General features: G+C 42.8%; 1 protein-coding gene across 1 annotated transcript in view; it reads left to right on the top strand.

Moving 5' to 3' along the window:
* The first annotated feature begins 501 nt into the window (after positions 1-501).
* Positions 502-27511, top strand: part of LOC139544612 (regulator of G-protein signaling 3-like) — a 232276-nt gene continuing 205266 nt past the window's right edge. The window contains exons 1-6 of the mRNA XM_071351939.1: positions 502-573; positions 1254-1348; positions 1862-1897; positions 2274-2362; positions 6773-6840; positions 15828-15918. Of these exons, the coding sequence (XP_071208040.1) occupies positions 517-573; positions 1254-1348; positions 1862-1897; positions 2274-2362; positions 6773-6840; positions 15828-15918 (436 nt within the window). The 5' untranslated portion in view covers positions 502-516. The remainder of the gene's footprint in view (positions 574-1253; positions 1349-1861; positions 1898-2273; positions 2363-6772; positions 6841-15827; positions 15919-27511) is intronic.

Below are 27511 nucleotides of genomic sequence, written 5' to 3'. Positions count from 1 at the left end.
GTCTGAGGACGTCGGGAGATGACGTGGAAACTGGCCACTAGGGGCAGCAGTGAGAACTGTTACCTTCAAGTAGGTTTTGTTTTTGCTGGTGTTGTGGATGGGTGTAAGCATCTGCCTCTGATTCCAAGGGTTGCAAGTTTGAAAACAACAAGAGAATGTTGTTTTATATATTTTTGTTTCAAGCCTATTCCAAACCTTAACCCTTTCCTAAACCATTCAGAGTTAATGCCTAACCTTTAGAATTTGGAGTTAATGTCTGAACTTAACCCTAACCTTAAACATTCTGAGTTAATGCCTAAATGTAACCTTAAACACTTCTAAATTTGACGTTTAGAACATCTTCCAATTTGACGTTTGAGAAACATGGATGAATGTCTAATTTTGACGTGAGACTGTGAGAGCAGGTGGACCAGAGACCAGTCACACAACTAACATGTCCCATTTATTGTCCTGATGGTATTTCATTGTTTGTTGTGAATTATTAATTTCTATTTACCCAATCTTGTACCCACAGTTATGAAGGCAAAGGGCCTTATGGGAAAAGAGCACATCACACATGACTCGTATGTTAAGGTATGTGACCCGGCACAGCAGCATGTGCATGCTTCAGTTCCAGACCAATCAACCAGTCATGGTATTCAATCTAGACTCAGATTAGTTTAATCAGGTGTGTTAATGTTGGGCTGGAAGAAAAACTTGCACACACACTCCAGATACCTCCATTTTCAGTTTTCAATGGGTCTGATAAACTAGTAGCAGTAGTTATGTGGCTTTTGATTACAGGTTTCATCTCTCAGCAAACCTTGGCACAGGTCAGGCGGATTGGTGCCAGCGGTATTATACTGTGCATTTGTGTGTGTTTGTGTGTGTGTGTGGCTGCGTGTGTGTGTGTGTGTCTGCGTATATGCATTTGTGTGTGTGTGTGTGTCTGTGTGTGTGTGTGCGAGACAATGGGAGACAGACGTGGAGGACATGCCGTCCTGTCACAGACCCTGACCTCTAGTCTTCTGTCCTGTGTCTACACAAAGTATGTGCCGATGTGAATACTGTCTCTTACTGTGTTAGTCAGTCTCAGTCTGGAAATTACAGTCCCAGCCCGCCAGAGCAACCCTTATAAAGAGTCTTTGTTTACAAAATACTGTCCACACACATTTGTGATTGTATTTAATCCATATTATGGAGAAAACGAGGTTGTGTGTAAATACCATAATGCTGGTTTGATTGAGTGGAGCTCTTAGGGTGTGTTCTCTCAGGTGGGAATGGTACCTGATGATGATCCTGGAGGTCGACAGAAGACTAAGACGGTGCCGGACTGCAAGTGCCCCATCTTCCTGGAAACCTTTTACTTGTGAGCCCAAAAATGTCACTATACTATCTCAAATAACGACAACACAAACATTTTCAACAACTTTTTGTGACTTCTTTTTCTGTAAATCTGTATTTGTCTGTTTGTATGACTCTGAGCATTTGTTGTCATCATTTATGCCTCAGTGATATGATTCCCACTTTACAGTATGAGACAGTATGGCTCAATAAATGTCAGTCTCCCTGTCTGTGTCTGCCCTGTGGTCATTGAGCCATGCAATGTGATAGTATTCTAAGCCTTATTCCATTCCATTCCATTCCAACATCATTAGGAGGTTAGTGAAGAGCAGTATGATCCCAAAAGTGTAACGCCTTTTAACAGACCCTTTCCTAATCCCAATAGACCCTTTCATGATCTGATCAAATTATTTCATAATCTATCAGAGGTTTCAATTTATATTAATTGCCATTATACTGTATTAGTTGTATGCAATAGGTCCTTAGGACTTGACAGGGTGTACAGTATTATAACAGATGGTGTTTCTGTTGTTTTCAGTGTTGTCACTGAGGAGAACTGTGACCAAATCTCCAGGTATCTGTAAATGGCATGGTGATGATGATGCTGATGAAAATAATGATGATGGGGATTCATTTGATGATGAATGTTGAAGGAATGCATGTTCCTCTGCTTCTACTTACACAGACACGCACACACTCACAAACACACATTGTGTTTATTAAATGGATCACAACATTTTCTTTGCAACTTTGCATAGAAAACCAATAGCTTTTGCTCATGATAAAATGTATTGTGTGGTCATACTCACAATTCAAGCCAGTTCTCCATGAAAGCAATTCAGTTTGTCCTTCTTTTAGGCGTAATCTGTGTCCAGGAAATGGCCCCTCTGTGCTTGATTTATTATCTGTGAAAAAAGGTCTGTATTAGTTAGACATTTCCTTGTGATCAGTTTGATGGTCTTCAATGGACAAAGTCCCTGTAACGACTTTCCTCTTCTTCTGACGAGGAGTAAGAGATATCGGACCAATGTGCATCGTGGTAAGTGTCCATTTTAATATATACAGTGGGGAGAACAAGTATTTGATACACTGCCGATTTTGCAGGTTTTCCTACTTACAAAGCATGTAGAGGTCTGTAATTTTTATCATAGGTACACTTCAACTATGAGAGACGGAATCTAAAACAAAAATCCAGAAAATCACATTGTATGATTTTTAAGTAATTAATTTGCATTTTATTGCATGACATAAGTATTTGATACATCAGAAAAGCAGAACTTAATATTTGGTACAGAAACCTTTGTTTGCAATTACAGAGATCATACGTTTCCTGTAGTTCTTGACTAGGTTTGCACACACTGCAGCAGGGATTTTGGCCCACTCCTCCCTACAGATCTTCTCCAGATCCTTCAGGTTTCGGGGCTGTCGCTGGGCAATACGGAGTTTCAGCTCCCTCCAAAGATTTTCTATTGGGTTCAGGTCTGGAGACTGGCTAGGCCACTCCAGGACCTTGAGATGCTTCTTACGGAGCCACTCCTTAGTTGCCATGGCTGTGTACTTCGTGTCGTTGTCATGCTGGAAGACCCAGCCACGACCCATCTTCAATGCTCTTACTGAGGGAAGGAGGTTGTTGGCCAAGATCTCGCGATACATGGCCCCATCCATCCTCCCCTCAATACGGTGCAGTCGTCCTGTCCCCTTTGCAGAAAAGCATCCCAAAAGAATGATGTTTCCACCTCCATGCTTCACGGTTGGGATGGTGTTCTTGGGGTTGTACTCATACTTCTTCTTCCTCCAAACACGGCGAGTGGAGTTAGACCAAAAAGCTCTATTTTTGTCTCATCAGACCACATGACCTTCTCCCATTCCTCCTCTGGATCATCCAGATGGTCATTGGCAAACTTCAGACAGGCCTGGACATGCACTGGCTTAAGCAGGGGGACCTTGCGTGCGCTGCAGGATTTTAATCCATGACGGCGTAGTGTGTTACTAATGGTTTTCTTTGAGACTGTGGTCCCAGCTCTCTTCAGGTCATTGACCAGGTCCTGCCGTGTAGTTCTGGGCTGATCCCTCACCTTCCTCATGATCATTGATGCCCCACGAGGTGAAATCTTGCATGGAGCCCCAGACCGAGGGTGATTGACCGTCATCTTGAACTTCTTCCATTTTCTAATAATTGCGCCAACAGTTGTTTCCTTCTCACCAAGCTGCTTGCCTATTGTCCTGCAGCCCATCCCAGCCTTGTGCAGGTCTACAATTTTATCCCTGATGTCCTTACACAGCTCTCTGGTCTTGGCCATTGTGGAGAGGTTGGAATCTGTTTGATTGAGTGTGTGGACAGGTGTCTTTTATACAGGTAACGAGTTCAAACAGGTGCAGTTAATACAGGTAATGAGTGGAGAACAGGAGGGCTTCTTAAAGAAAAACTAACAGGTCTGTGAGAGCCGGAATTCTTACTGGTTGGTAGGTGATCAAATACTTATGTCATGCAATAAAATGCAAATTAATTATTTAAAAATCATACAATGTGATTTTCTGGATTTTTGTTTTAGATTCCGTCTCTCACAGTTGAAGTGTACCTATGATAAAAATTACAGACCTCTACATGCTTTGTAAGTAGGAAAACCTGCAAAATCGGCAGTGTATCAAATACTTGTTCTCCCCACTGTATAACTGAACACTACAAAAATACAAAATAACAACGTGACTGAACAAATGAAAATCGAAACAGTCCCGTATGGTACAAATACAGACACAGGAAACAACCACCCACAAAACACAACGAAAAACAGGATACCTAAATATGGCTCCCAATCAGAGACAACGACTGACACCTGCCTCTGATTGGGAACCATACTAGGCCAAACACATAGAAATATAACCATAGAACAAAACATAGAAAAACAACATAGAATGCCCACCCCAACTCATGCCCTGACCAATCTAAAATAAAGACATAAAAAAGGAACTAAGGTCAGAACTTGACAGTCCCAAACATACACTGTATAGTGTATGTTTGGGACAGACCATTAACTGTTCTGCCTGCGGCTATGGAACCCTGACCTGTTCACCGGACGTGCTACCTGTCCCAGACCTGCTGTTTTCAACTCTCTAGAGACAGCAGGAGCGGTAGAGATACTCTTAATGATCGGCTATGAAAAGCCAACTGAGATTTACTCCTGAGGTGCTGACTTGCTGCACCCTCGACAACTACTGTGATTATTATTATTTGACCATGCCGGTCATTTATGAACATTTGAACATCTTGGCCATGTTCTGTTATAATCTCCACCCGGCACAGCCAGAAGAGGACTGGCCACCCCTCATAGCCTGGTTCCTCTCTAGGTTTCTTCCTAGGTTTTGGCCTTTCTAGGGAGTTTTTCTTAGCCACCGTGCTTCTTCACCTGCATTGCTTGCTGTTTGGGGTTTTAGGCTGGGTTTCTGTACAGCACTTTGAGATATCGGCTGATGTAAGAAGGGCTATATAAATACATTTGATTTGATTTGATTTTTGCAATCGTAATGGTAATGGTATTGGGTTGGGTTTAATGGTAAATGTCACTAATCACATTACATATAGAGATGTTTTCTAGTAATTTTATGTCTGCCTTCAATGGTTAATAATTGTATTATTTTATTATAGTTTTAGTCACTAGCACATTTCTCCATCAAAATTGAGCTTGTAGGAAGTGTCTTTATATTAGAATTGAACCATAGGGATAGCCCTCTTAGAGCTGCCATTTGTTGGATAATTCAAGTAGTTGGGTTGAAGGAGTTGGGTTTAAGGAGTTGGGTTCAAGCATTAGGTTGCTAAGAGAAGGACAAACTGAATTGTTTTCATGGAGGACTGGCTTGACTTGTAAGGATGACCAGACAATTTATTTTCATAATTTGCAAAAGCTTTTGGTTTTCTAGCCAGAGTTGTTGTGATCGATTTAACAGACACAATAGACCAGCAAATGTATAAAAAGGTGTGGCTGTAGCAGGGACAGTGGCATCTAGTGGGATAAATAGTGCATGTGACTTCAATGGTTAATTTCTATGAATGGGGGGGATCAACAGTTTCACAGGGAATACATTAAAATGGATGGAGAAGCAATACTCCAAGCCACAACTCCATACTACTTGTCAGACATAGTGAACTGATACTGTATACTGGTTGTTGGGGTGGGATTGGCATGGGGTGTGGGGAGTCCGTGGGTGGCTTTTGAACATTTCTTGGATTCATCATGTCTTACTCAATTGTAGGAAGATGTTTGGTATAAACCAGATGTTATGTACTATATTTATTAAATATTATGTGAATCATATAAATCAAAATGGCTAATTTGGGTGCAATCAATTAGCTTAATTTCTCAGACATCAAATAACATTTCAACAAAATAATGTTGCAGGAATGCTAATCTTACCTGTATCTGTTTCTAACTACAGAAACAATTTCAGAACAATCTGTAATGGTGGGTGTCATGGCTTGCTGAAATTACAGTACATGGAATGACTCTATTGGAAAAGAACATGCTTGGTTAGTTAGTCAGTGCACAGACCGATTGCCAAACACTTCTCCACCTATATAGTATGTGTGCCTGTGTGTGTGTGTGTGTGTGTGTGTGTGTGTGTGTGTGTGTGTGTGTGTGTGTGTGTGTGTGTGTGTGTGTGTGTGTGCGTGCGTGCGTGTGTGTAAGAGAGAGAGAGAAAGAGGAATACAAATAAAGAGTGTGAGTGACAGTACGTGTCTAAAAACAGGATATAAAACCTGCACTCTTCCAGAAGCACGACACACCCTCTCTTTAAGGCAATGTGTCCGTTTTTAAATCCCTACTATCTCAGACACAGAGCCGGTTAAATAAGTCAACAGTACCAGTGCCAGTTCAGCACTACTCTCACACCACAGCATATTTAGCATGGCTGGCACATTTTATAACGGGGTGCAAAATATGACACAACAACATGGAATCTCCCTACTGCTCATATTTTCCCTATAGGAAACATGATGAGGTTGTGATGATTTAATGATGATGACCTGTTATCAGATAACAGATCATGTTATTGTCTGTGTGGACCGCTCTGGGTGGGATACAGTTTGTATGAGTACCCCTGGGTGTGGTAGTATGACTGAGGTGGGGTGTTGTGTGTTTTATCACCCCCATCAGCATCTGTGTGCACTAGAATTGTCTGGGTGGGGTGCAGTAGCGTTGATGATTAAACCAGTGTATCACAGCAGGGGTAAGGAATTAAATTGCTAGCCAATGGACAAGATTGCTGCCCGTGAAGAAGAGAACCGTATAATTTGACCATGGATTTAATTGATCTCTCTCTCTCTCTCTCTCTCTCTCTCTCTCTCTCTCTCTCTCTCTCTCTCTCTCTCTCTCTCTCTCTCTCTCTCTCTCTCTCTCTCTCTCTCTCTCTCTCTCTCTCTCTCTCTCTCTCTCTCTCTCTCTCTCTCTGTCAGTCTGCAGGAGGAGTGGGCTGCTGGGGTGTATGAGTTTTGGCATGTGTTCGGTCATGGACCCACAGAAGGTGAGTTTGTTGTTCTTCATACATTCTACTCTCCACTGTAACCCTCCACATACCACTGTAACCCTCCACATACCACTGTAACCCTCCACATACCACTGTGACCATCAACATACCACTGTAACCCTCCACATACCACTGTGACCATCAACATACCACTGTAACACTCCACACACCACTGTAACCCTCCACACACCACTGTAACCCTCTACATACCACTGTAACCATCCACATACCACTGTAACCCTCTACATACCACTGTAACCCTCCACATACAACTGTAACCATCCACATACCACTGTAACCCTCTACATACCACTGTGACCCTCCACATACCACTGTAACACTCCACATACCACTGTAAGCCTCCACACACCACTGTAACCATCAATAAACCACTGAAACCCTCCACACACCACTGTAACCCTCCACATACCACTGTAACCCTCTACATACCACTGTAACCCTCCATATACCACTGTAACCCTCCACACACCATTTTAACCTACCACTGTAACTCTCCACATACCACTGTAACCCTCCACATACCACTGTAACCCTCCACATACCACTGTAAGCCTCCACACACCACTGTAACCATCAATAAACCACCGTAACCATCAACATACCACTGTAACCCTCCACACACCCCTGTAACCCTTTACATACCACTGTAACACTCCACACACCATTTTAAACTATCACTGTAACCCTCCACATACCACTGTAATCCTCTACATACCACTGTAACCCTTCAGTCCTCACTCCACCTTAGTATAAAAGGGTCAGTAATTATCTTCCTCCCTCTCTCTGAGTGTGTGTGTGTCTCGGACCATGAAAATAGCTGTTTAGTCCAGAGTGAGTGAGCAGCCGTGGCCACAGGAAACACCCCTGGGGCCCTGGGGCCACCATAATGTTTTGTCAGCCATCTTTGCTGAAGAAAGTCACCAGGGACAGGTGGCTCACGTCAAATTCGTCATTGGAACCACTCGATATGATTGGTCATATAAAAACCTTGGGACCCAAATGCATAATGAGTGCTCTAACTCCCCCTTGTAATGAAGCTGTGACGCTGGGTACCTCTAAGTCCCGCGGTGTAAGCTCGCAACTTTTTAAGGAGGAACTACTGTATTCCGGACTCTGACATTGCTCATTCTGTTATGTCTTAATTTCTTCCTTTTTACTTTTTAGATTATGTGTGTATTGCTAGGTATTACTGCACTGTTGGAGTTAGAAACACAAGCATTTCGCTTGTACCCGACCAACACACTTTGATTTGATTTGAACACATCTCTACTGCCCTCATAGCAGTCCTTCTGGTGTTACAAAATATTAGTACAGCCTTCACATATAGCAGTTATTCTGGTGTTACAATACATTAGTACGGCCCTCACATATAGCAGTTATTCTGGTGTTACAATACATTAGTACGGCCCTCACATATAGCAGTTATTCTGGTGTTACAATACATTAGTACGGCCCTCACATATAGCAGTTATTCTGGTGTTACAATACATTAGTATGGCTCTCACATATAGCAGTTATTCTGGTGTTACAATACATTAGTACGGCCCTCACATATAGCAGTTATTCTGGTGTTACAATACATTAGTACGGCCCTCACATATAGCAGTTATTCTGGTGTTACAATACATTAGTATGGCCCTCAGATATAGCAGTTATTCTGGTGTTACAATACATTAGTACGGCCCTCACATATAGCAGTTATTCTGGTGTTACAATACATTAGTACAGCCTTCACATATAGCAGTTATTCTGGTGTTACAATACATTAGTATGGCCCTCACATATAGCAGTTATTCTGGTGTTACAATACATTAGTACGGCCCTCACATATAGCAGTTATTCTGGTGTTACAATACATTAGTACGGCCCTCACATATAGCAGTTATTCTGGTGTTACAATACATTAGTACGGCCCTCACATATAGCAGTTATTCTGGTGTTACAATACATTAGTACAGCCTTCACATATAGCAGTTATTCTGGTGTTACAATACATTAGTATGGCCCTCACATATAGCAGTTATTCTGGTGTTACAATACATTAGTACGGCCCTCACATATAGCAGTTATTCTGGTGTTACAATACATTAGTACAGCCTTCACATATAGCAGTTATTCTGGTGTTACAATACATTAGTATGGCCCTCACATATAGCAGTTATTCTGGTGTTACAATACATTAGTATGGCCCTCACATATAGCAGTTATTCTGGTGTTACAATACATTAGTATGGCCCTCACATATAGCAGTTATTCCGGTGTTACAAAAGATCAGTACTGACCTCAAAGCAGTTTGTATTTGACTAACCCATGACAAACCTAGTTGCTGTTAGGGTACTGTTGAGCAAAGAGACAACCTCAATAGCTATAGCAAGAACTGTTACTTTTAAGTACACAGCACGTGAGAACAAGCTGTAATGCACAAGTAGAAATCAATGCAGATAACACTGTTTTTCCTTCTGTGAGAGAGTCCCCTTAACAAGGTGAGTGTATTCCAGTTAACAAGGTGAGTGTATTCCAGTTAACAAGGTGAGTGTATTCCAGTTAACAAGGTGACTGTATTCCAGTTAACAAGGTGAGTGTATTCCAGTTAACAAGGTGAGTGTATTCCAGTTAACAAGGTGAGTGTATTCCAGTTAACAAGGTGAGTGTGTTCCAGTTAACAAGGTGAGTGTATTCCAGTTAACAAGGTGAGTGTATTCCAGTTAACAAGGTGAGTGTATTCCAGTTAACAAGGTGAGTGTATTCCAGTTAACAAGGTGAGTGTATTCCAGTTAACAAGGTGAGTGTATTCCAGTTAACAAGGTGAGTGTATTCCAGTTAACAAGGTAAGTGTGTTCCAGTTAACAAGGTGAGTGTGTTCTAGTTAACAAGGTGAGTGTGTTCCAGTTAACAAGGTGAGTGTATTTCAGTTAACAAGGTGAGTGTATTCCAGTTAACAAGGTGAGTGTATTCCAGTTAACAAGGTGAGTGTATTCCAGTTAACAAGGTGAGTGTGTTCCAGTTAACAAGGTGAGTGTATTCCAGTTAACAAGGTGAGTGTATTCCAGTTAACAAGGTGAGTGTGTTCCAGTTAACAAGGTGAGTGTATTCCAGTTAACAAGGTGAGTGTATTCCAGTTAACAAGGTGAGTGTATTCCAGTTAACAAGGTGAGTGTATTCCAGTTAACAAGGTGAGTGTGTTCCAGTTAACAAGGTGAGTGTATTCCAGTTAACAAGGTGAGTGTATTCCAGTTAACAAGGTGAGTGTATTCCAGTTAACAAGGTGAGTGTGTTCCAGTTAACAAGGTGAGTGTGTTCCAGTTAACAAGGTGAGTGTATTCCAGTTAACAAGGTGAGTGTGTTCCAGTTAACAAGGTGAGTGTATTCCAGTTAACAAGGTGAGTGTGTTCCAGTTAACAAGGTGAGTGTGTTCCAGTTAACAAGGTGAGTGTATTCCAGTTAACAAGGTGAGTGTATTCCAGTTAACAAGGTGAGTGTATTCCAGTTAACAAGGTGAGTGTATTCCAGTTAACAAGGTGAGTGTATTCCAGTTAACAAGGTGAGTGTATTCCAGTTAACAAGGTGAGTGTATTCCAGTGCAGACTGTGTTTTGACAGCAGATATGTCTAGTTGTGTTTATTTGCGAGGGACAAGGCAAGAAGGCAATTTCTGTTGTCCACTCATGTGTGAGCTATCAGAACACATTGTCCTCTTAGGCCTTCAGTGATTCAGTAGGCCACCTGCCTGCCTCGTTCAACTGGGCAGCAGATAGGAAACACAAACCATTTTTACGAGGTGAAACATTTTATTTCAGGCAACAACTCCTTTCAAGTTTCTTGTTTGTCCCCCACATGCCTCTCGCCTTTCAGCTGCCTTTTTTTGTTGTTGACAATCGCACGCACGCATGCATGCACGCACGCGCGCACGCACGCACGCACGCACGCACCCACAGACACACAGACACACAGACACACATAACCCCACCTCCAGAGCATGGTGAGAGTGGAGGTTAGGGTGACCACGTTCAAAATACCCAAATGGAACAACAGGATGATTTTGCAGGACAATCGTAGGACAGTGAAGCCCCCCCCCCCCAGATGTAGCCTACTGAATCTCACTTATAGAATATGCATAATTTGCATCCTCCAATTGCAACATTACATCTGCCTATGTCCACACATATTGTCTCAAGAACATTTTCTATTTTTAATACCCAAATCATCTGCATGACAATCATTTCATCTCTATCAGTTTCATGTTAATATGCATATAGATCTTCGTGAATTACTGTTTCGTGAGCAAAGTAGAGCAGATAGTGTTAACAAAACTACATCGCCTTCCTGTATTTTGTTACAATCCAAGCACATTTTGCCTTGTGGTGATGTTGAGTTTTGGCCCCATGAAAAATGAAATGTGACTATTCAGCTGACCTAAAATCCTAAAATCTCATAAGAAACGAGCTGGTGTTTTTTGTGTAACATTAACATTATACTATGCTATTATATTTTGGTTCTGTTTTGTAGAATACTAATGAATCATTATGTGATCTTCCAAGACATTGATTTAGCTTTGATCTAACTGGACTTTAATGAGCACCACTGTGAGAAGTAGAGGAGCAACGCTCCAGGGTTCCAGCAGCACTACAACCCTGCTCCCACTACACCGAATGAAGCGCACCTAGTAGGCTATTCTAGAGAGGACGTGTGTGACTGTCATGAAAACCTGGGAATATTTGGCCAAGGAAACATTTTTGGTTGGTCTCAGGGACTGTAAAACAGGAGACTTTTAAAATGGGATTGAGTGAAGCAGCAGCAAATATGTTGAATGAGCAGTTTGACGAAATGACCTTATATCTTTCAATCTAATATGTCTATTTACTTACTTTTGTAGCTCTTCGTCAGAAGCACGCTTTTTGTAAGTAGTTAATCCTAATTGTCCTCTCCAAGCTTGAATTTAGCCTGAAAGGATCTGAGAAATGTGATTGGTTGAAGATTGGCCTATGATATGATATTGGCCTATGTCTTGTCTTGCTCTGCGCAGAATATCAGATCTCAAAAACGATTGGAGAAGTGTTTAACATCACCAGTACCTCATCCTTATGATATATTTATTTTAATAAAATCGACCATTTTTGCTAAATACATTAAGTGGTGTTTGAATTTGTTGATAAAATGCGGAACATGATTGTTTGGTTGCGGGACACTGGACAAAGGGCCAAAATGCGGGACTGTCTCGCACAATCCGGGACATGTGGTCACCATAGTAGAGGTGTCAGATCTAAAGTTCAGTGTCTCCATCAGAGGAGTTACTAAAACTAAAAGTAGACTCCTGCTGAGTTTTCCCTCAGAGTTTTGTCTCCGTTGTCTCCTCTACTTCATCTGCACAGACAATACATGTGTAACGGTCGTTCTCCTCCTCTTCGTCTGAAGAGGAGGAGTAGGGATTGGACCAAAGCGCAGCGTTGAAAGTAGACATAATTTATTAAATGAAAACGACGAAACACGAATAACACTAGAGAAATACAAAACAAAATAAACGATGTAGACAGACCTGGACTTGAGAACTTACATATAACGAAGAACGCACGAACAGGAACAGACTACATACACGAACGACAAAACGAAACAGTCCCGTGTGGTGCAACATACACAGACACGGAAGACAACCACCCACAAACAAACAGTGAGAACACCCTACCTTAATATGGTTCTCAATCAGAGGAAACGTCAAACACCTGCCTCTAATTGAGAACCATATCAGGCAACACATTAACCCCAACATAGAAACACAAAACATAGACTACCCACCCAGCTCACGTCCTGACCAACTAAACAAAGTAAAACAAAGGAAAAATAAGGTCAGGAACGTGACAACATGATACAGTGGGGAGAACAAGTATTTGATACACTGCCGATTTTGCAGGTTTTCCTACTTACAAAGCATGTAGAGGTCTGTAATTTTTATCATAGGTACACTTCAACTGTGAGAGACGGAATCTAAAACAAAAATCCAGAAAATCACATTGTATGATTTTTAAGTAATTAATTAGCATTTTATTGCATGACATAAGTATTTGATCACCTACCAACCAGTAAGAATTCCGGCTCTCACAGACCTGTTAGTTTTTCTTTAAGAAGCCCTCCTGCTCTCCACTCATTACCTGTATTAACTGCACCTGTTTGAACTCGTTACCTGTATAAAAGACACCTGTCCACACACTCAATCAAACATACTCCAACCTCTCCATGGCCAAGACCAGAGAGCTGTGTAAGGACATCAGGGATAAAATTGTAGACCTGCACAAGGCTGGGATGGGCTACAGGACAATAGGCAAGCAGCTTGGTAAGAAGGCAACAACTGTTGGCGCAATTATTAGAAAATGGAAGAAGTTCAAGATGACGGTCAATCACCCTCGGTCTGGGGCTCCATGCAAGATCTCACCTCGTGGGGCATCAATGATCATGAGGAATGTGAGGGATCAGCCCAGAACTACACGGCAGGACCTGGTCAATGACCTGAAGAGAGCTGGGACCACAGTCTCAAAGAAAACCATTAGTAACACACTACGCCATCATGGATTAAAATCCTGCAGCGCACGCAAGGTCCCCCTGCTCAAGCCAGCGCATGTCCAGGCCCGTCTGAAGTTTGCCAATGACCATCTGGATGATCCAGAGGAGGAATAGGAGAAGGTCATGTGGTCTGATGAGACAAAAATAGAGCTTTTTGGTCTAAACTCCACTCGCCGTGTTTGGAGGAAGAAGAAGGATGAGTACAACCCCAAGAACACCATCCCAACCGTGAAGCATGGAGGTGGAAACATCATTCTTTGGGGATGCCTTTCTGCAATGGGGACAGGACGACTGCACCGTATTGAGGGGAGGATGGATGGGGCCATGTATTGCGAGATCTTGGCCAACAACCTCCTTCCCTCAGTAAGAGCATTGAAGATGGGTCGTGGCTGGGTCTTCCAGCATGACAACGACCCAAAACACACAGCCAGGGCAACTAAGTAGTGGCTCCGTAAGAAGCATCTCAAGGTCCTGGAGTGGCCTAGCCAGTCTCCAGACCTGAACCCAATAGAAAATCTTTGGAGGGAGCTGAAAGTCCGTATTGCCCAGCGACAGCCCCGAAACCTGAAGGATCTGGAGAAGTTCTGTATGGAGGAGTGGGCCAAAATCCCTGCTGCAGTGTGTGCAAACCTGGTCAAGAACTACAGGAAACGTATGATCTCTGTAATTGCAAACAAAGGTTTCTGTACCAAATATTAAGTTCTGCTTTTCTGATGTATCAAATACTTATGTCATGCAATAAAATGCAAATTAATTACTTAAAAATCATACAATGTGATTTTCTGGATTTTTGTTTTAGATTCCGTCTCTCACAGTTGAAGTGTACCTATGATAAAAATTACAAACCTCTACATGCTTTGTAAGTAGGAAAACCTGCATAATCGGCAGTGTATCAAATACTTGTTCTCCCCACTGTAGTAGATAAGCAAATGAAAACGAGATAAGGGGAGGAAACTCTTAGACTATTGATATGACTCCTGTTGTTTCCCATGGCAATCTAAAGCAGACAGGTTCCCACTATACTTCACTACTTACCGAGTCGTATGCTCACTCAAACACACCTAGGCCTCTGATGCAATGGTCAGTGCAATGTGTTTTATTCATGAGGTACGTCAGATAACTGAAAGGATTCTATGTATTTTAAGATTCAGACCCATATAAAAAAAGAACACTTCTGACATTTAGGTTTTCATCATTTTTTGCTCTGCGGTCCCTGCATATTTCTTCTATTCCTGTAATGTGAGCTGTGAGAACAATGGCCGCAACACACACACACACACACACACACACACACACACACACACACACACACACACACACACACACACACACACACACACACACACACACACACACACACACACACACACACACACATTATATACAGAATATGCACACACACACAAACACACACAAACACACTCACGCACACACACACACACACACACACACACACACACACACACACACACACACACACACACACACACACACACACACACACACACACACACACACACACACACACACACACACATATTTAGCCTATTTCCCATACAAAGTAAAACTTTTCCTGGCATTTACTTCAAACTCGGTCTAAAAAAATTGTTTCTTCCTCTCTAGCATTTAGCCCAAATAATATTTAATTGGCTCAATTTGCTAATGAGGAGATTAAGCATTGAGTCACTGGGAGTTCTCCAGTTCATCTCTCAGCTCCCTCCTGCTACTGTCATCCTCCACAACTCATTGGCTTTAATCTTCTTCATCTATCCCCCCTTATCTCTCTCATCCCTTCCCTCGTCCCATCTCTCTCTATCTCCCCCTCCTCTCTCTCTTCCCTTTCCCCTCCCTCTGGTTTCTGTTTGTCTAATGGGCATCATAATAGTCAGGGGTTACAGTACATGTCTCCCCTCCCCCTCTCTCCATCCTCTCTCCCCCTCGACCCACACACAGCCTGCATAAATCTGTCCACTCAGATAAGATGCTTTTCCCAGCGATTGTTGTTACAGTCCACAGAATCACATTTATTTAGTACGAAAGAGCTCAGATTGCAGCTTAGAACCACCTCAATAATGGACAGTGAGAAGACACCAGTACAGAGAACACTCTGCATTCTCCACTCTCACTGGATGGAGGAAGACCTAGGCTAGTTGCTGCTCTGTACAGTGTGTGTGTGTGTGTGTGTGTGTGTGTGTGTGTGTGTGTGTGTGTGTGTGTGTGTGTGTGTGTGTGTGTGTGTGTGTGTGTGTGTGTGTGTGTGTGTGTGTGTGTGTGTGTGTGTGTGTGTGTGTGTGTGTGTGTGTGTGTGTGTGTGTGTGTGTGTTTGCATTCAAATGTTTCAAATGCAAATATTCCTGTTCCCTTCCTCTCTCTTCCTGACTAACAGTGTGGTTGTTCTGTGGGCTGCTGTAGGAGGTCAGGGGCTGGTATGACCTACTGGGGGAGGAGCTGGGGAAGACCAAGCACCTGAGAGTGTCCTCCCATCCCCAACAACACATCACCGGTCAGTGGACCATCTAGCCATTCTACATCTACGTGTGCTATAGTACATGTGTACCGTATGCAGTGTATGAGGGTTTAAATATGCAATGGTATATTCAGGTGAGCTCAGATGAGTGCACATAGATGTCTATCGTGTATCTGTATCTGTCCAGCAGACCTCCACTGAGTCGAGTTTGTGTGTGTGTGTGTGTTATATGTGTGTGTGTATGTGTGTGTGTATGAGTGTGTGCGGACTGTGCCGGGCTCGCAGCTGGGGCTATCTAAAGGGGCCTTAGCATTCTGGGTTGGGAGGTGGGGTGAGAGGTTCGGGGAGAAATGGGGATTAAGGGAGTGAGGGAGAGCGAAGTGTGGAGGGAGGTAGGGAGGGAGGAGGGGGCTGGACAAGCACTCGGCTTCTGAGTGGTTGCAAACAGCTCTGTGTTTGTACTGTGTGCTGGAGTGAAACTGCAGAGCTTCACACACGCTGCTGTTTACTTTCATCTTTCATCTTTTCTTGTTTTCTGTGGAGAAGGGTGACTGTTCCCCCTCTCTCACCCGTCTATGCTCTTTCACCTTGGTGCTGGTGGACTATAGACCAGTTATGCCTTTGAGTGCCTGCCCCCTGAGCAGCCTGGAATAGGTGAGTGTTGCCTTTGTGCACTAAGGAGTACAGTATAGTGTTGTTGTTTGAGATGTAGAAAGATAGAAGCGCTTAAATAGCGGGTTTTAGTGTTCATTGTCTCCTCTCTGTCTTTCGGTTGTCTCTCTCTCTCCCTCTCTTTTCTGTCTCTCTTTATTGGTGTGTGAGTGAGTGAGTGAGTGAGTGAGTGAGTGAGTGAGTGAGTGACACACCTTTGATGCATTATTTAATTACATTGTAATGGTATGCCTTGTGTAATTAATATTTGCATGTCATCCTCTCAGATTGAGATTGACCCAATGAAATAGTAATCGCACTCATTTGCCATGTTTGACTAAGCTCAGATTGTCTCATGCAATTTGCAACTCATTTTAGGAATGGTGTGTGGGTGTGTGTGTGTGTTTATATTCTGTATATAATGGCTGTCTGATACGAACTGGGGCAGTTGTCACTTCAGACTTTTAGTGCTGGTTAGAAAGTCTTTGTGTTCTGACAATGGCATGAGGCTGCTCAGACCCATGCCTAGGGGTGAGATGGGAAAACATTCCTTCAGTCTGAAGCTGATGGACTGAAATGAATCTAAAAGCTACAATGTTAGAGTAAGGATAGGCCACAAAGCTCATTTCTATAGCCAGACGATGAGACATGGCGGTAGGAGCTACACTCAGCCTTCTACAAAGAACCATATGTTTATTATTCTTTATTATTCACATCTGAATCGATCTTAACAAAGGTTGAACATAAGTTAAGATATTAAATGCAGACCAGACAGACATGCTCCTCAATTCCTATCAATATTTCTGTCAGTATGGCTCTGAATGTTTCCTCCATATTGATTAAACCTGTTATGTTGTCTGACCCACTGCCATCTAATCAGATGAATATACAGCATACACTGAGTGTACAAAACATTAGGAACACCTGCTCTTTCCATGACATGGACTGACCAGGTGAATCCAGGTGAAAGCTATGATCCCTTATTGATGTCACTTGTTAAATCCACTTCACAATCAGTGTAGATGAAGGGGAGGAGACAGGTTAAAGAAGGATTTTTAAGCCTTGAGACAATTGAGTAATGGATTGTGTATGTGTGCCATTCAGAGGGTGAATGGACAAGACAAAACATTTAAGTGCCTTTGAACGGGGTATGGTAGTAGGTGCCAAGCACACCGGTTTGAGTGTGTCAAGAACTGCAACGCTGCTGGGTTTTTCATGTTCAACAGTTTCCCGTGTGTATCAACCACCCAAAGGGAAGCATTGGATTCAACATGGGCCAGCATCCCTGCAGAACGCTTTCGACACCTTGTAGAGGTACCATACCCCGATGAATTGAGGCTGTTCTGGGGGCAAAAGGGGGTGAACTCAATATTAAGAAGGTGTTCCTAATGTTTTTAACAATCAATGTATGTATATCGTGTGTGTGTGTGTGTGTGTGTGTGTGTGTGTGTGTGTGTGTGTGTGTGTGTGTGTGTGTGTGTGTGTGTGTGTGTGTGTGTGTGTGTGTGTGTGTGTGTGTGTGTGTGTGTGTGTGTGTGTGTGTGTGTGTGTGTGTGTGCGCACTGTGTGTGAAACAGTGTGTGTGTGGGTGTCTGTTGTGGATGTGTGTGTGCATGTGTGCATCCCACATCAGTGCTAATTCTCTCCTGTGCTGTTGGCATCTGGGTGAATGTAGGGCAACTAAACTCTGTTTGTCCTAACCAGAAACATGGAAGTGGGACTGGGATAATCCTATTCATTTACATCTACGTCTATTGTAGCCTTCCTCTCCTTATCTTTCTTCATCTCACCCACTTTTCTCTCCCACAGTACTACTCTCATCCATGTCCTGTTCTTTTTTCTCTCTCTTTCTCAATCCCTTTATCTCTCACTCATTAACGCTTATCTTTCATCCATCTCCTTTGCAATCTCTTACACATCATTAGTTGTATAAGAAATGAATAGAACGCCTTTTTATCACACATTCAGGTTGACATGACAGGTTACAACTAATGCTTATACCATACATTTGGTTTTTAAAATCATACCTTCATGCCATCCTCTGACAGCATCCCAGTGATAACAAAGCGATCTAGGAACAAGAGCAGGAGTGGGGCTTGAACCAGCGATACTCCGATTACTGACCAGAATGGTCCAGACCTTGTTGTCCAATTACACCCAGGAAGGCTACAGTATATTTGCCCAGTGACGCTAAAGGACATAGCTAGCTAAAGCAGGATGTGGAGCAGATGTGTGGGGCACATCTGGTTTGACAGCGCACCGGTCCCAGTGGTGCTCCGTACAGCGGTGCAGTGTTGGTCAGTGTGCCATGCAACCCCGACGGATCAATTTGGCCTAGTTTCAAGTTTCAAGTTTTAAGTCCGAGACAGGATTTTGTCGAGGCACAGATCTGGGGAAGGGTACCAAGAAAATGTTGCAGCATTGAAGGTCCCCAAGAACACAGTAACCTTCATCATTCTTAAATGGAAGGAGTTTGGAACCACCAAGACTCTCCCTAGAGCTGGCCACCCAGCCAAACTGAGCAATCGGGGGAGAAGGGCCTTGGTCAGGGAGGTGACCAAGAACCTGATGGTCACTCTGACAGAGCTCCAGAGTTCCTCTGTGGAGATGGGAAATCCTTCCATAAGGACAACCATCTCTGCAGCACTCCACCAATCAGGCCTTTATGCTAGAGTGACCAGACGGAATCCACTCCTCAGTAAAATTCACATGACAGCCTGCTTTAAGTTTGCCAAAAGGCATCTAAAGGACTCTCAGACCATGAAAAACAAAAATGAAATTTCTCTGGTCTGATGAAACCAAGATTAAACACTTTGGTCTGAATGCCAAGCGTCAAGTCTTGAGGAAACCTGGCACCATCCCTACAGTGAAGCATGGTGGTGGCAGCATCATGCCGTGGGGATGTTTTTCAGCAGCAGGGACTGGGAGACTAGTCAGGATTGAGGGAAAGATGAACGAAGCAAAGAACAGAGAGATCCTTGATGGAAACCTGATCCAGAGTGCTCAAGACCTCAGACTGGGGTGAAGGTTCACCTTCCAACAGGACAACGACCCTAAGCACACAGCCAAGACAATGCAGGAGTGGTCTCTGAATGTCGTTGAGTGGCCCAGCCAGAGCTCGGACTTGAATCCGATCGAACATCTCTGGAGAGACCTGAAAATAGCTGTGCAGCGACGCTCTCCATCCAACATGACAGAGCTTGAGAGGATCTGCAGAGAAGAATGGGAGAATCTTCCCAAATACAGGTGTGCCAAGCTTGTTGTGTCATACCCAAGAAGAATCAAGGCTGTAATCGCTACCAAAGGTGCTTCAAGAAAGTACTGAGTAAAGAGTCTTAATACTTATGTAAATATGATATTTCATTATATTTTTTTTGTTGACATTTGCAAACATTTCTAAAAACCTGTTTTTGCTGTGTCATTATGGGGTATTGTGTGTAGATTGATAAGGGGAAAAAAAGATGTAATCCATTTTAGAATAAGGCTGTAACATAACAACATGTTGAAAAAGTCAAGGGGTCTAAATACTTTTTGAATGCACTGTATGTATAGGGGTAAGGTTACTAGGCATATTTGATAAACAGAGTAGCAGCAGCGTATGTGATGATTGTATGTTAGTGGGTGTGTGGGTGCGTAGTGTTAGTATAAATGTGTGTGTTATGTGTGTGTCAGCAAATTATGAAGTGTGTGGTTGTGTGTGTTAGAGTATCAGGGGGCGTGTATGTGTAGGTCCCTGTGAATGTGCATAGAGACAGTGTAAAACATGTATAAAATTGTCAACTCAGCTAGTCTGTGTAGCTATTTAGTTATCTATTCAGCAGTCTTATGGCCTGGGGATAGAAGCTGTTCAGGAGCCTGTTGGTGTCAGACTGTACCGCTTGCCGTTCGGAAGCAGAGAGAACAGTCCACGACCCATCTTAATGCAAAGCCCCAGGGGCAGGCTGGGTAAGAGCCATGTTGCCCTGTTGCATCTGCCAATCTGCACTCTTCACACAACACAGCTGTTAGCCTACCAGAATATAATAAAATAGAATAGAACCACTAACTTGCTCTAGCCACAAAGTGCCTTCTAGGCAACAGAACCAACAAAGACAAGAGCCTATACCCACCCAACAAGCAATATGGAAATTGGGATCCAATTGACATAAGCCTGGCTCTCAGTTATATCTGTTACATAAGGAAGAGAACTGAAGTGTGTTACCAGAAGACTTAAAGTCCATTTTCTGGGAGAATATGGGAGATGACAAAAGAGCTCGCTGAATGGAGGCTCTTGATGTTAATCAAGCGTTGCTGTTAATAAATAAAAGCAGAGAGAGAGAGAGAGGGAGAGATGCACGATTGGCGTCACTTATGGCTGCAATTTCAGATAATGGTTATGTTCATTTAGTTTGTCTCATGCCTTAAAATAAGGTTACACAAATGAAACACTTTTTGCCATGCCAAGTCAGACTAGTGAACACACAGAGAGAGGGAAATGTACATAGATAGAGCGTGGGAGGTGAGAGGGAGAGGTGTGTGATAAAGTTAGAGTGAAAGAGAGGAAGGAAAATATGGTTTCTGACCCCAGTTTGTCACTCCCACAGCGCTTTGAACTTAACCGCAAAGCTCTGGCAGAGGAAAGGGTTCAGACATTTCAGCTGTGATTTAGAATTTCATGACTAAATGATAGGCCACTCATCAGGTTTGTAAAGGGACAGCCACCCACGTTAAAATGGCCTCCGTGAATGCTTTACATTTACATTTAAGTCATTTAGCAGACGCTCTTATCCAGAGCGACTTACAAATTGGACTTTGCTTACAATGAGGTGAGCCAGGGTCATCTGAGAGAGCCAGCATGATCTCTGACACTGCTGTTATGTGTGCGTCTATTGGCAATAAATACTACTAATAGGATTATTCAAATGAAGAATTAGACTACCGGAGAGCAGCAAAAGCTATGTGAGTAACAGAAAGGTTTCAAACTGTGATGCAAATCTAAGACCAAATACACTGCAGATGCAAGGTTTCTACCCCGTGTAGAGTCATACTTGCAAGCCTCGCTATTAGAGTCCCACATTAGGCTCATAGCATCAGTAGGACTGAGATTGGGTCTCTGCTGCTCTCTAATTGGACTACAGACACAGTGTTGCACAGTCTCCCTCTCAAGCTAGCATGCTCTGCTCTGAGTGTGCCGCGCGGCGCGCAAGACCACTGCTCTTCCCTTCCCTTCTGAAAGGAGTGCACATCAACATGGGCCAGACTGTTAGCATAATTGACCGGGATACTGGCCTTGCATTTAAAAGGCTAATTTAAGCACTTCTCGGGGAGTGAGAGAGATCCACCACACCGCCTTTTTGGTCATTCTAATGCAGAAGTGGGTTAGACAGTTAGAAAATGGGTTAGACAGTTGAGCAATGGGTTAGACAATGGGTTAGACAATGGGTTAGACAATGGGTTAGACAATGGGTTAGACAATGGGTTAGACAATGGGTTAGACAATGGGTTAGACAATGGGTTAGACAATAGGTTAGACAATGGGTTAGATAGTTAGACAAATGATTAGACAGTTGGGCAATGGGTTAGACAGTTAGACAATGGGTTAGACAGTTAGACAATGGGTTAGACAGTTAGATGATGAGTTAGACAGTTAGACAACGGGTTAGACGATGGGTTAGAAAGTTAGACAATGGGTTAAACAATGGGTTAGACAGTTAGACAATGGGTTAGACAATGGGTTAGACAGTTAGACAATTAGACAACGGGTTAGACGATGGGTTAGACAGTTAGACAATGGGTTAGACGATGGGTTAGACAGTTCGTCAATGGGTTAGACAATGGGTTAGACGATGGGTTAGACAGTTAAACAATGGGTTAGACAGTTAGACAATGGGTTAGACACTTAGACAACGGGTTAGACGATGGGTTAGACAGTTAGACAACGGGTTAAACAGTTAGACAATGGGTTAGACAGTTAGACAATGGGTTAGACAATGGGTTAGACAGTCAGACAATGTGTTAGACAATGGGTTAGACAGTTAGACAATGGGTTAGACAATGGGTTAGACAATGGGTAAGACAGTTAGACAATTAGTTAGACAATGGGTTAGACAATGGGTTAGACAATGGGTTAGACAGTTAGACAATTAGACAATGGGTTAGACAGTTAGACAATGGGTTAGATAGTTAGACAATGGGTTAGATAGTTAGACAATGGGTTAGACAGTAGGGGTAGGTAATGCAGATCACATGAGATCCCACACTCTTACATAACCTTATGTATTGGATGAATAAGGGATAATGGACTGCCCTTCATGGCTTTGGAGTGTTGGGTGTACGTTTACATTTGAGTCATTTTGCAGACGCTCTTATCGAGAGCGACTTACGTTATTGCATTCCTCTTAAGATAGCTAGGAGGGACAACCACATATCACAGGCAATAGAAAGGACAGGGACTCAGGGGGAAGCTGGTTCCACCATTGGGGTGCCAGGACAGAGAAGAGCTTGGACTGGGCTGAGTGGGAGTACAGTCGTGGCCAAAAGTTTTGAGAATGACACAAATATTAATTTCCACAAAGTTTGCTGCTTCAGTGTCATTAGATATTTTTGTCAGATGTTACTATGGAATACTGAAATATAATTACAAGCATTTCATAAGTGTCAAAGGCTTTTATTGACAATTACATGAAGTTGATGCAAAGAGTCAATATTTGCAGTGTTGACCGTTCTTTTCTAGACTTCTGCAATACGCCCTGGCATGATGTCAATTAACTTCTGGGCCACATCCTGACTGATGGCAGTCCATTCTTGCATAATCAATGCTTGGAGTTTGTCAGAATTTGTGAGTTTTTGTTTGTCCACTTGCCTCTTGAGGATTGACCACAAGTTCTCAATGGGATTAAGGTCTGGGGAGTTTCCTGGCCATGGACCCAAAATATCGATGTTTTGTTCCCCGAGCCACTTAGTTATCACTTTTGCCTTATGGCAAGGTGCTCCATCATGCTGGAAAAGGCATTGTTCGTCACCAAACTGTTCCTGGATGGTTGGGAGAAGTTGAAGTTGAGAATGTGTTGGTACCATTCTTTATTCATGGCTGTGTTCTTAGGCAAAATTGTGAGTGAGCCCACTCCCTTGGCTGAGAAGCAACCCCACACATGAATGGTCTCAGGATGCTTTACTGTTGGCATGACACAGGACTGATGGTAGAGCTCACCTTAACTTCTCCAGACAAGCTTTTTTTCCGGATGCCCCAAACAATCGGAAAGGGGATTCATCAGAGAAAATGACTTTACCCCAGTCCTCAGCAGTCCAATCCCTGTACCTTTTGCAGAATATCAGTCTGTCCCTGATGTTTTTCCTGGAGAGAAGTGGCTTCTTTGCTGCCCTTCTTGACGCCAGGCCATCCTCCAAAAATCTTCGCCTCACTGTGCGTGCAGATGCACTCACACCTGCCTGCGGCCATTCCTGAGCAAGCTCTGTACAGGTGGTGCCCCGATCCCGCAGCTGAATCAACTTTAGGAGACGGTCCTGGCGCTTGCTGGACTTTCTTGGGCACCCTGAAGCCTTCTTCACAACAATTGAACCGCTCTCCTTGAAGTTCTTGATGATCCAATAACTGGTTGATTTAGGTGCAATCTTACTGGCAGCAATATCCTTGCCTGTGAAGCCCTTTATGTGCAAAGCAATGATGACGGCACGTGTTTCCTTGCAGTTAACCATGATTGACAGAGGAAGAACAATGATTCCAAGCACCCTCCTTTTGAAGCTTCCAGTCTGTTATTCGAACTCAATTAGCATGACAGAGGGATCTACAGCCTTGTCCTCATCAACACTCACACCTGTGTTAACGAGAGAATCACTGACATGATGTCAGCTGGTCCTTTTGTGGCAGGGCTGAAATGCAGTGGAAATGTTTTTTTGGCAAAGAGGGACTTTGCAATTAATTGCAGTTCATCTGATCACTCTTCATAACATTCTGGAGTATATGCAAATTGCCATCATACAAACTGAGGCAGCAGACTTTGTGAAAATTAATAATTGTGTCATTCTCAAAACTTTTGTCCATGACTGTAGAGTATGTCTGTGTAGTGGAAGATCTGTTTACATGTGTTAGTGTGTGTGAGAGGGTTTGTGTGAGTGTGTAATTTATAATGGATTTACATTACATTATGTAAATGTAGAGGGCAGTGTATCAGAGGATTTTTAAATGTCTGCTTGTGTCTCTGTGTGTGTGTGTGTCTGTGTGTGTGTGTATGTGTCTGCTTGTGTGTGTGTCTGCTTGTGTCTCTCTGTGTGTGTGTGTGTGTTTGTCTGCCTGTGTCTCTGTGTCTGCTTGTGTCTCTGTGTGTGTCTACTTGTGTCTCTGTCTTTCTCTGTGTGTCTGTGTGTGTGTCTGCTTGTGTTTCTCTGTGTGTGTCTGTTTGTGTGTCTGCTTGTGTGTGTGTGTCTGCTTGTGTATCTTTCTGTGTGTGTGTGTGTCTGCTTGTGTCTCTCTCTCTCTCTCTGTGTGTGTGTCTGTTTGTCTCTCTCTCTGTGTCTGTGTGTCTGCTTGTGTCTCTATGTGTGTGTGCGTGTGTGTGTCTGTTTGAGTCTCTCTCTCTGTGTGTGTGTGTGTGTGTGTGTGTGTGTGTGTCTGTCTGTCTGTCTGTCTGTCTGTCTGTCTGTCTGTCTGTCTGTCTGTCTGTCTGTCTGTCTGTCTGTCTGTCTGTCTGTCTGTCTGTCTGTCTGTCTGTCTGTCTGTCTGTCTGTCTGTCTGTCTGTCGTGTGTGTACTCACCCTCCAGGACAGCTAGAGTATTTATAACTGACACAACGTGACCTGTACGTGTGTATGCATTTAACCATGTCTAATGCACTTCCCTCAAACGTTGTTACAACTAGGGTCAGATGGTCTACACATGAAAGTGTCATCTGCATGCACATGCACTCTCTCCTCCCCCAAAGTACTGAAACATTTACACACCTACCCAACCCACCTCCCTATAGTTGGTTTTAGAGGAGAGGCGTAGCATTTGCTTGACATTGCTGCCGACATTGTAAGCACAACAGGAATGACAAAGATGAATCTCGACTTTGCCTGAGGAAATCCATCATAAATCACAGGCAACACTTTCTAATGTGTATATGTCAGATAAAAATATAGTTCCTCTAAAACAACAACAGAGGCAATCATATTCAATTTGATATTTCACGCTTGTGTCCATCAATGCCTTCTGAAACACATGAGACCTTTCTACTGTATATTATTAGATTGTTTTTGTTGCTGCCCTTTAACAGATGGCTTGAAATTCCTTTTAATCTGCAGATTAAATATTTATATGAAATTATAGTAAATGTCAAGCATCAATAATGTCGCCCTGTTTCACATAGAGCTGCTGTCCTCACATCTCAAAGGTGTTATGACAAATGAGTTCAATCAGAAGATTCAATGAGCTGTTTCTTTCCCCCTGCTGTGTGGGAAGACTGTGTGTGTTTGAGAGAGTGTATATAACTCAGGTCTGTACTGATGTTTGTACTGATGCTGCTATGACTTAATTATTATTATTATTTTTTTTTTTTGTATAGTAGAAAGCACTTAGCTAATCTCTGTAACTGAATTTTAAGCCTGGAACAAACTAGGCTCATTAGGGAGAATTGGAGAGCTGAACCCTAGACACATACATTGCCTCCAGAGAGTATTCATACCACTTGACTTATTCCACATTTTGCTGTGTTACAGCATGAATTTAAAATGTATTAAATATATTTTAATTCTCACCCATCTACACACAGTAATCCATAATGGCAAAGTGAAAACATGTTTTGAAGAATATTTTTATTTATTTTCTAATTGATTGAAAATGAAATATAGAAATATCTCATTTATATACAGTACCAGTCAAAAGTTTGGACACACCTACTCATTAAAATGTCTTTTTCTTAATTTTTTACTATTTTCTACAATGTATAATAATAGTGAAGACATCAAAACTATTAAAAAACATATGGAATCATGTAGTATTCAAAAAAAGTGTTAAACAAATCAATACATATATATTTTAGATTTTAGATTCTTCAAAGTAGCCACCCTTTGCCTTGATGACAGATTTGCACACTCTTGGAATTCTCTCAACCAGCTTCACCTGGAATACCTTTCCAACAGTCTTGAAGGAGTTTCCACATATGCTGAGCACTTGTTGTCTGCTTTTCCGTCACTCTGCGGTCCATCTCATCCCAAACCATCTCAATTGGGTTGAAGTCGGGTGATTGTGGAGGCCAGGTCATCTGATGCAACACTTCATCACTCTCCTTCTTGGTCAAATAGACCTTACACAGCCTGGAGGTCTGTTGGGTCATTGTCCTGTTGAAAACCAGATGGGATGGTGTATCGCTGCAGAATGCTGTGGAAGCCATGCTGGTTACATGTGCCTTGAATTATATATAAATCACTGACAGTGTCACCAGCAAAGCCCCCCCACACCATCACACCTCCTTCTCCATGCTTCACGGTGGGAACCACACATGCGGAGATCATCCATTCACCTACTCTGCCGTTTCGCAAAGACACGGCAGTTGGAACCAAAAATCTCAAATTTGAACTCATCAGACCAAAGGACAGATTTCCACCGGTCTAATGTCCTTTGCTCGTATTTCTTGGCCCAAGCAAGTCTCTTCTTCTTATTGGTGTCCTTTAGTAGTGGTTTCTTTGCAGCAATTTGACCATGACTGCTTGATTCATGCAGTCTCCTCTGAACAGTTGATGTTGAGATGTGTCTCTTACTTGAACTCTGTGAAGCATTTATTTGGGCTGCAATTTTTGAGGGTGGTAACTCTAATGAACTTATTCTCTGCAGCAGTGGTAACTCTGGGTTTTCCTTTCCTGTGGCGGTTCTCATTAGAGCACGTTTCATCCTAGCTCTTGATGGTTTTTGAGACTGCACTTGAAAAAACTTTAAAAGAGCTTGAAAAATTCCGGATTGACTGATCTTCATGTCATAAAGTAATGATAGACTGTCGTTTCTCTT

The sequence above is a fragment of the Salvelinus alpinus genome, chromosome 18 (assembly GCF_045679555.1).
Source record: "Salvelinus alpinus chromosome 18, SLU_Salpinus.1, whole genome shotgun sequence".
NCBI lineage: Eukaryota > Metazoa > Chordata > Actinopteri > Salmoniformes > Salmonidae > Salvelinus > Salvelinus alpinus.
The sequence above is the reverse complement of the archived record's forward strand: the minus strand, read 5'-3'. Positions and strand labels throughout refer to the sequence as shown.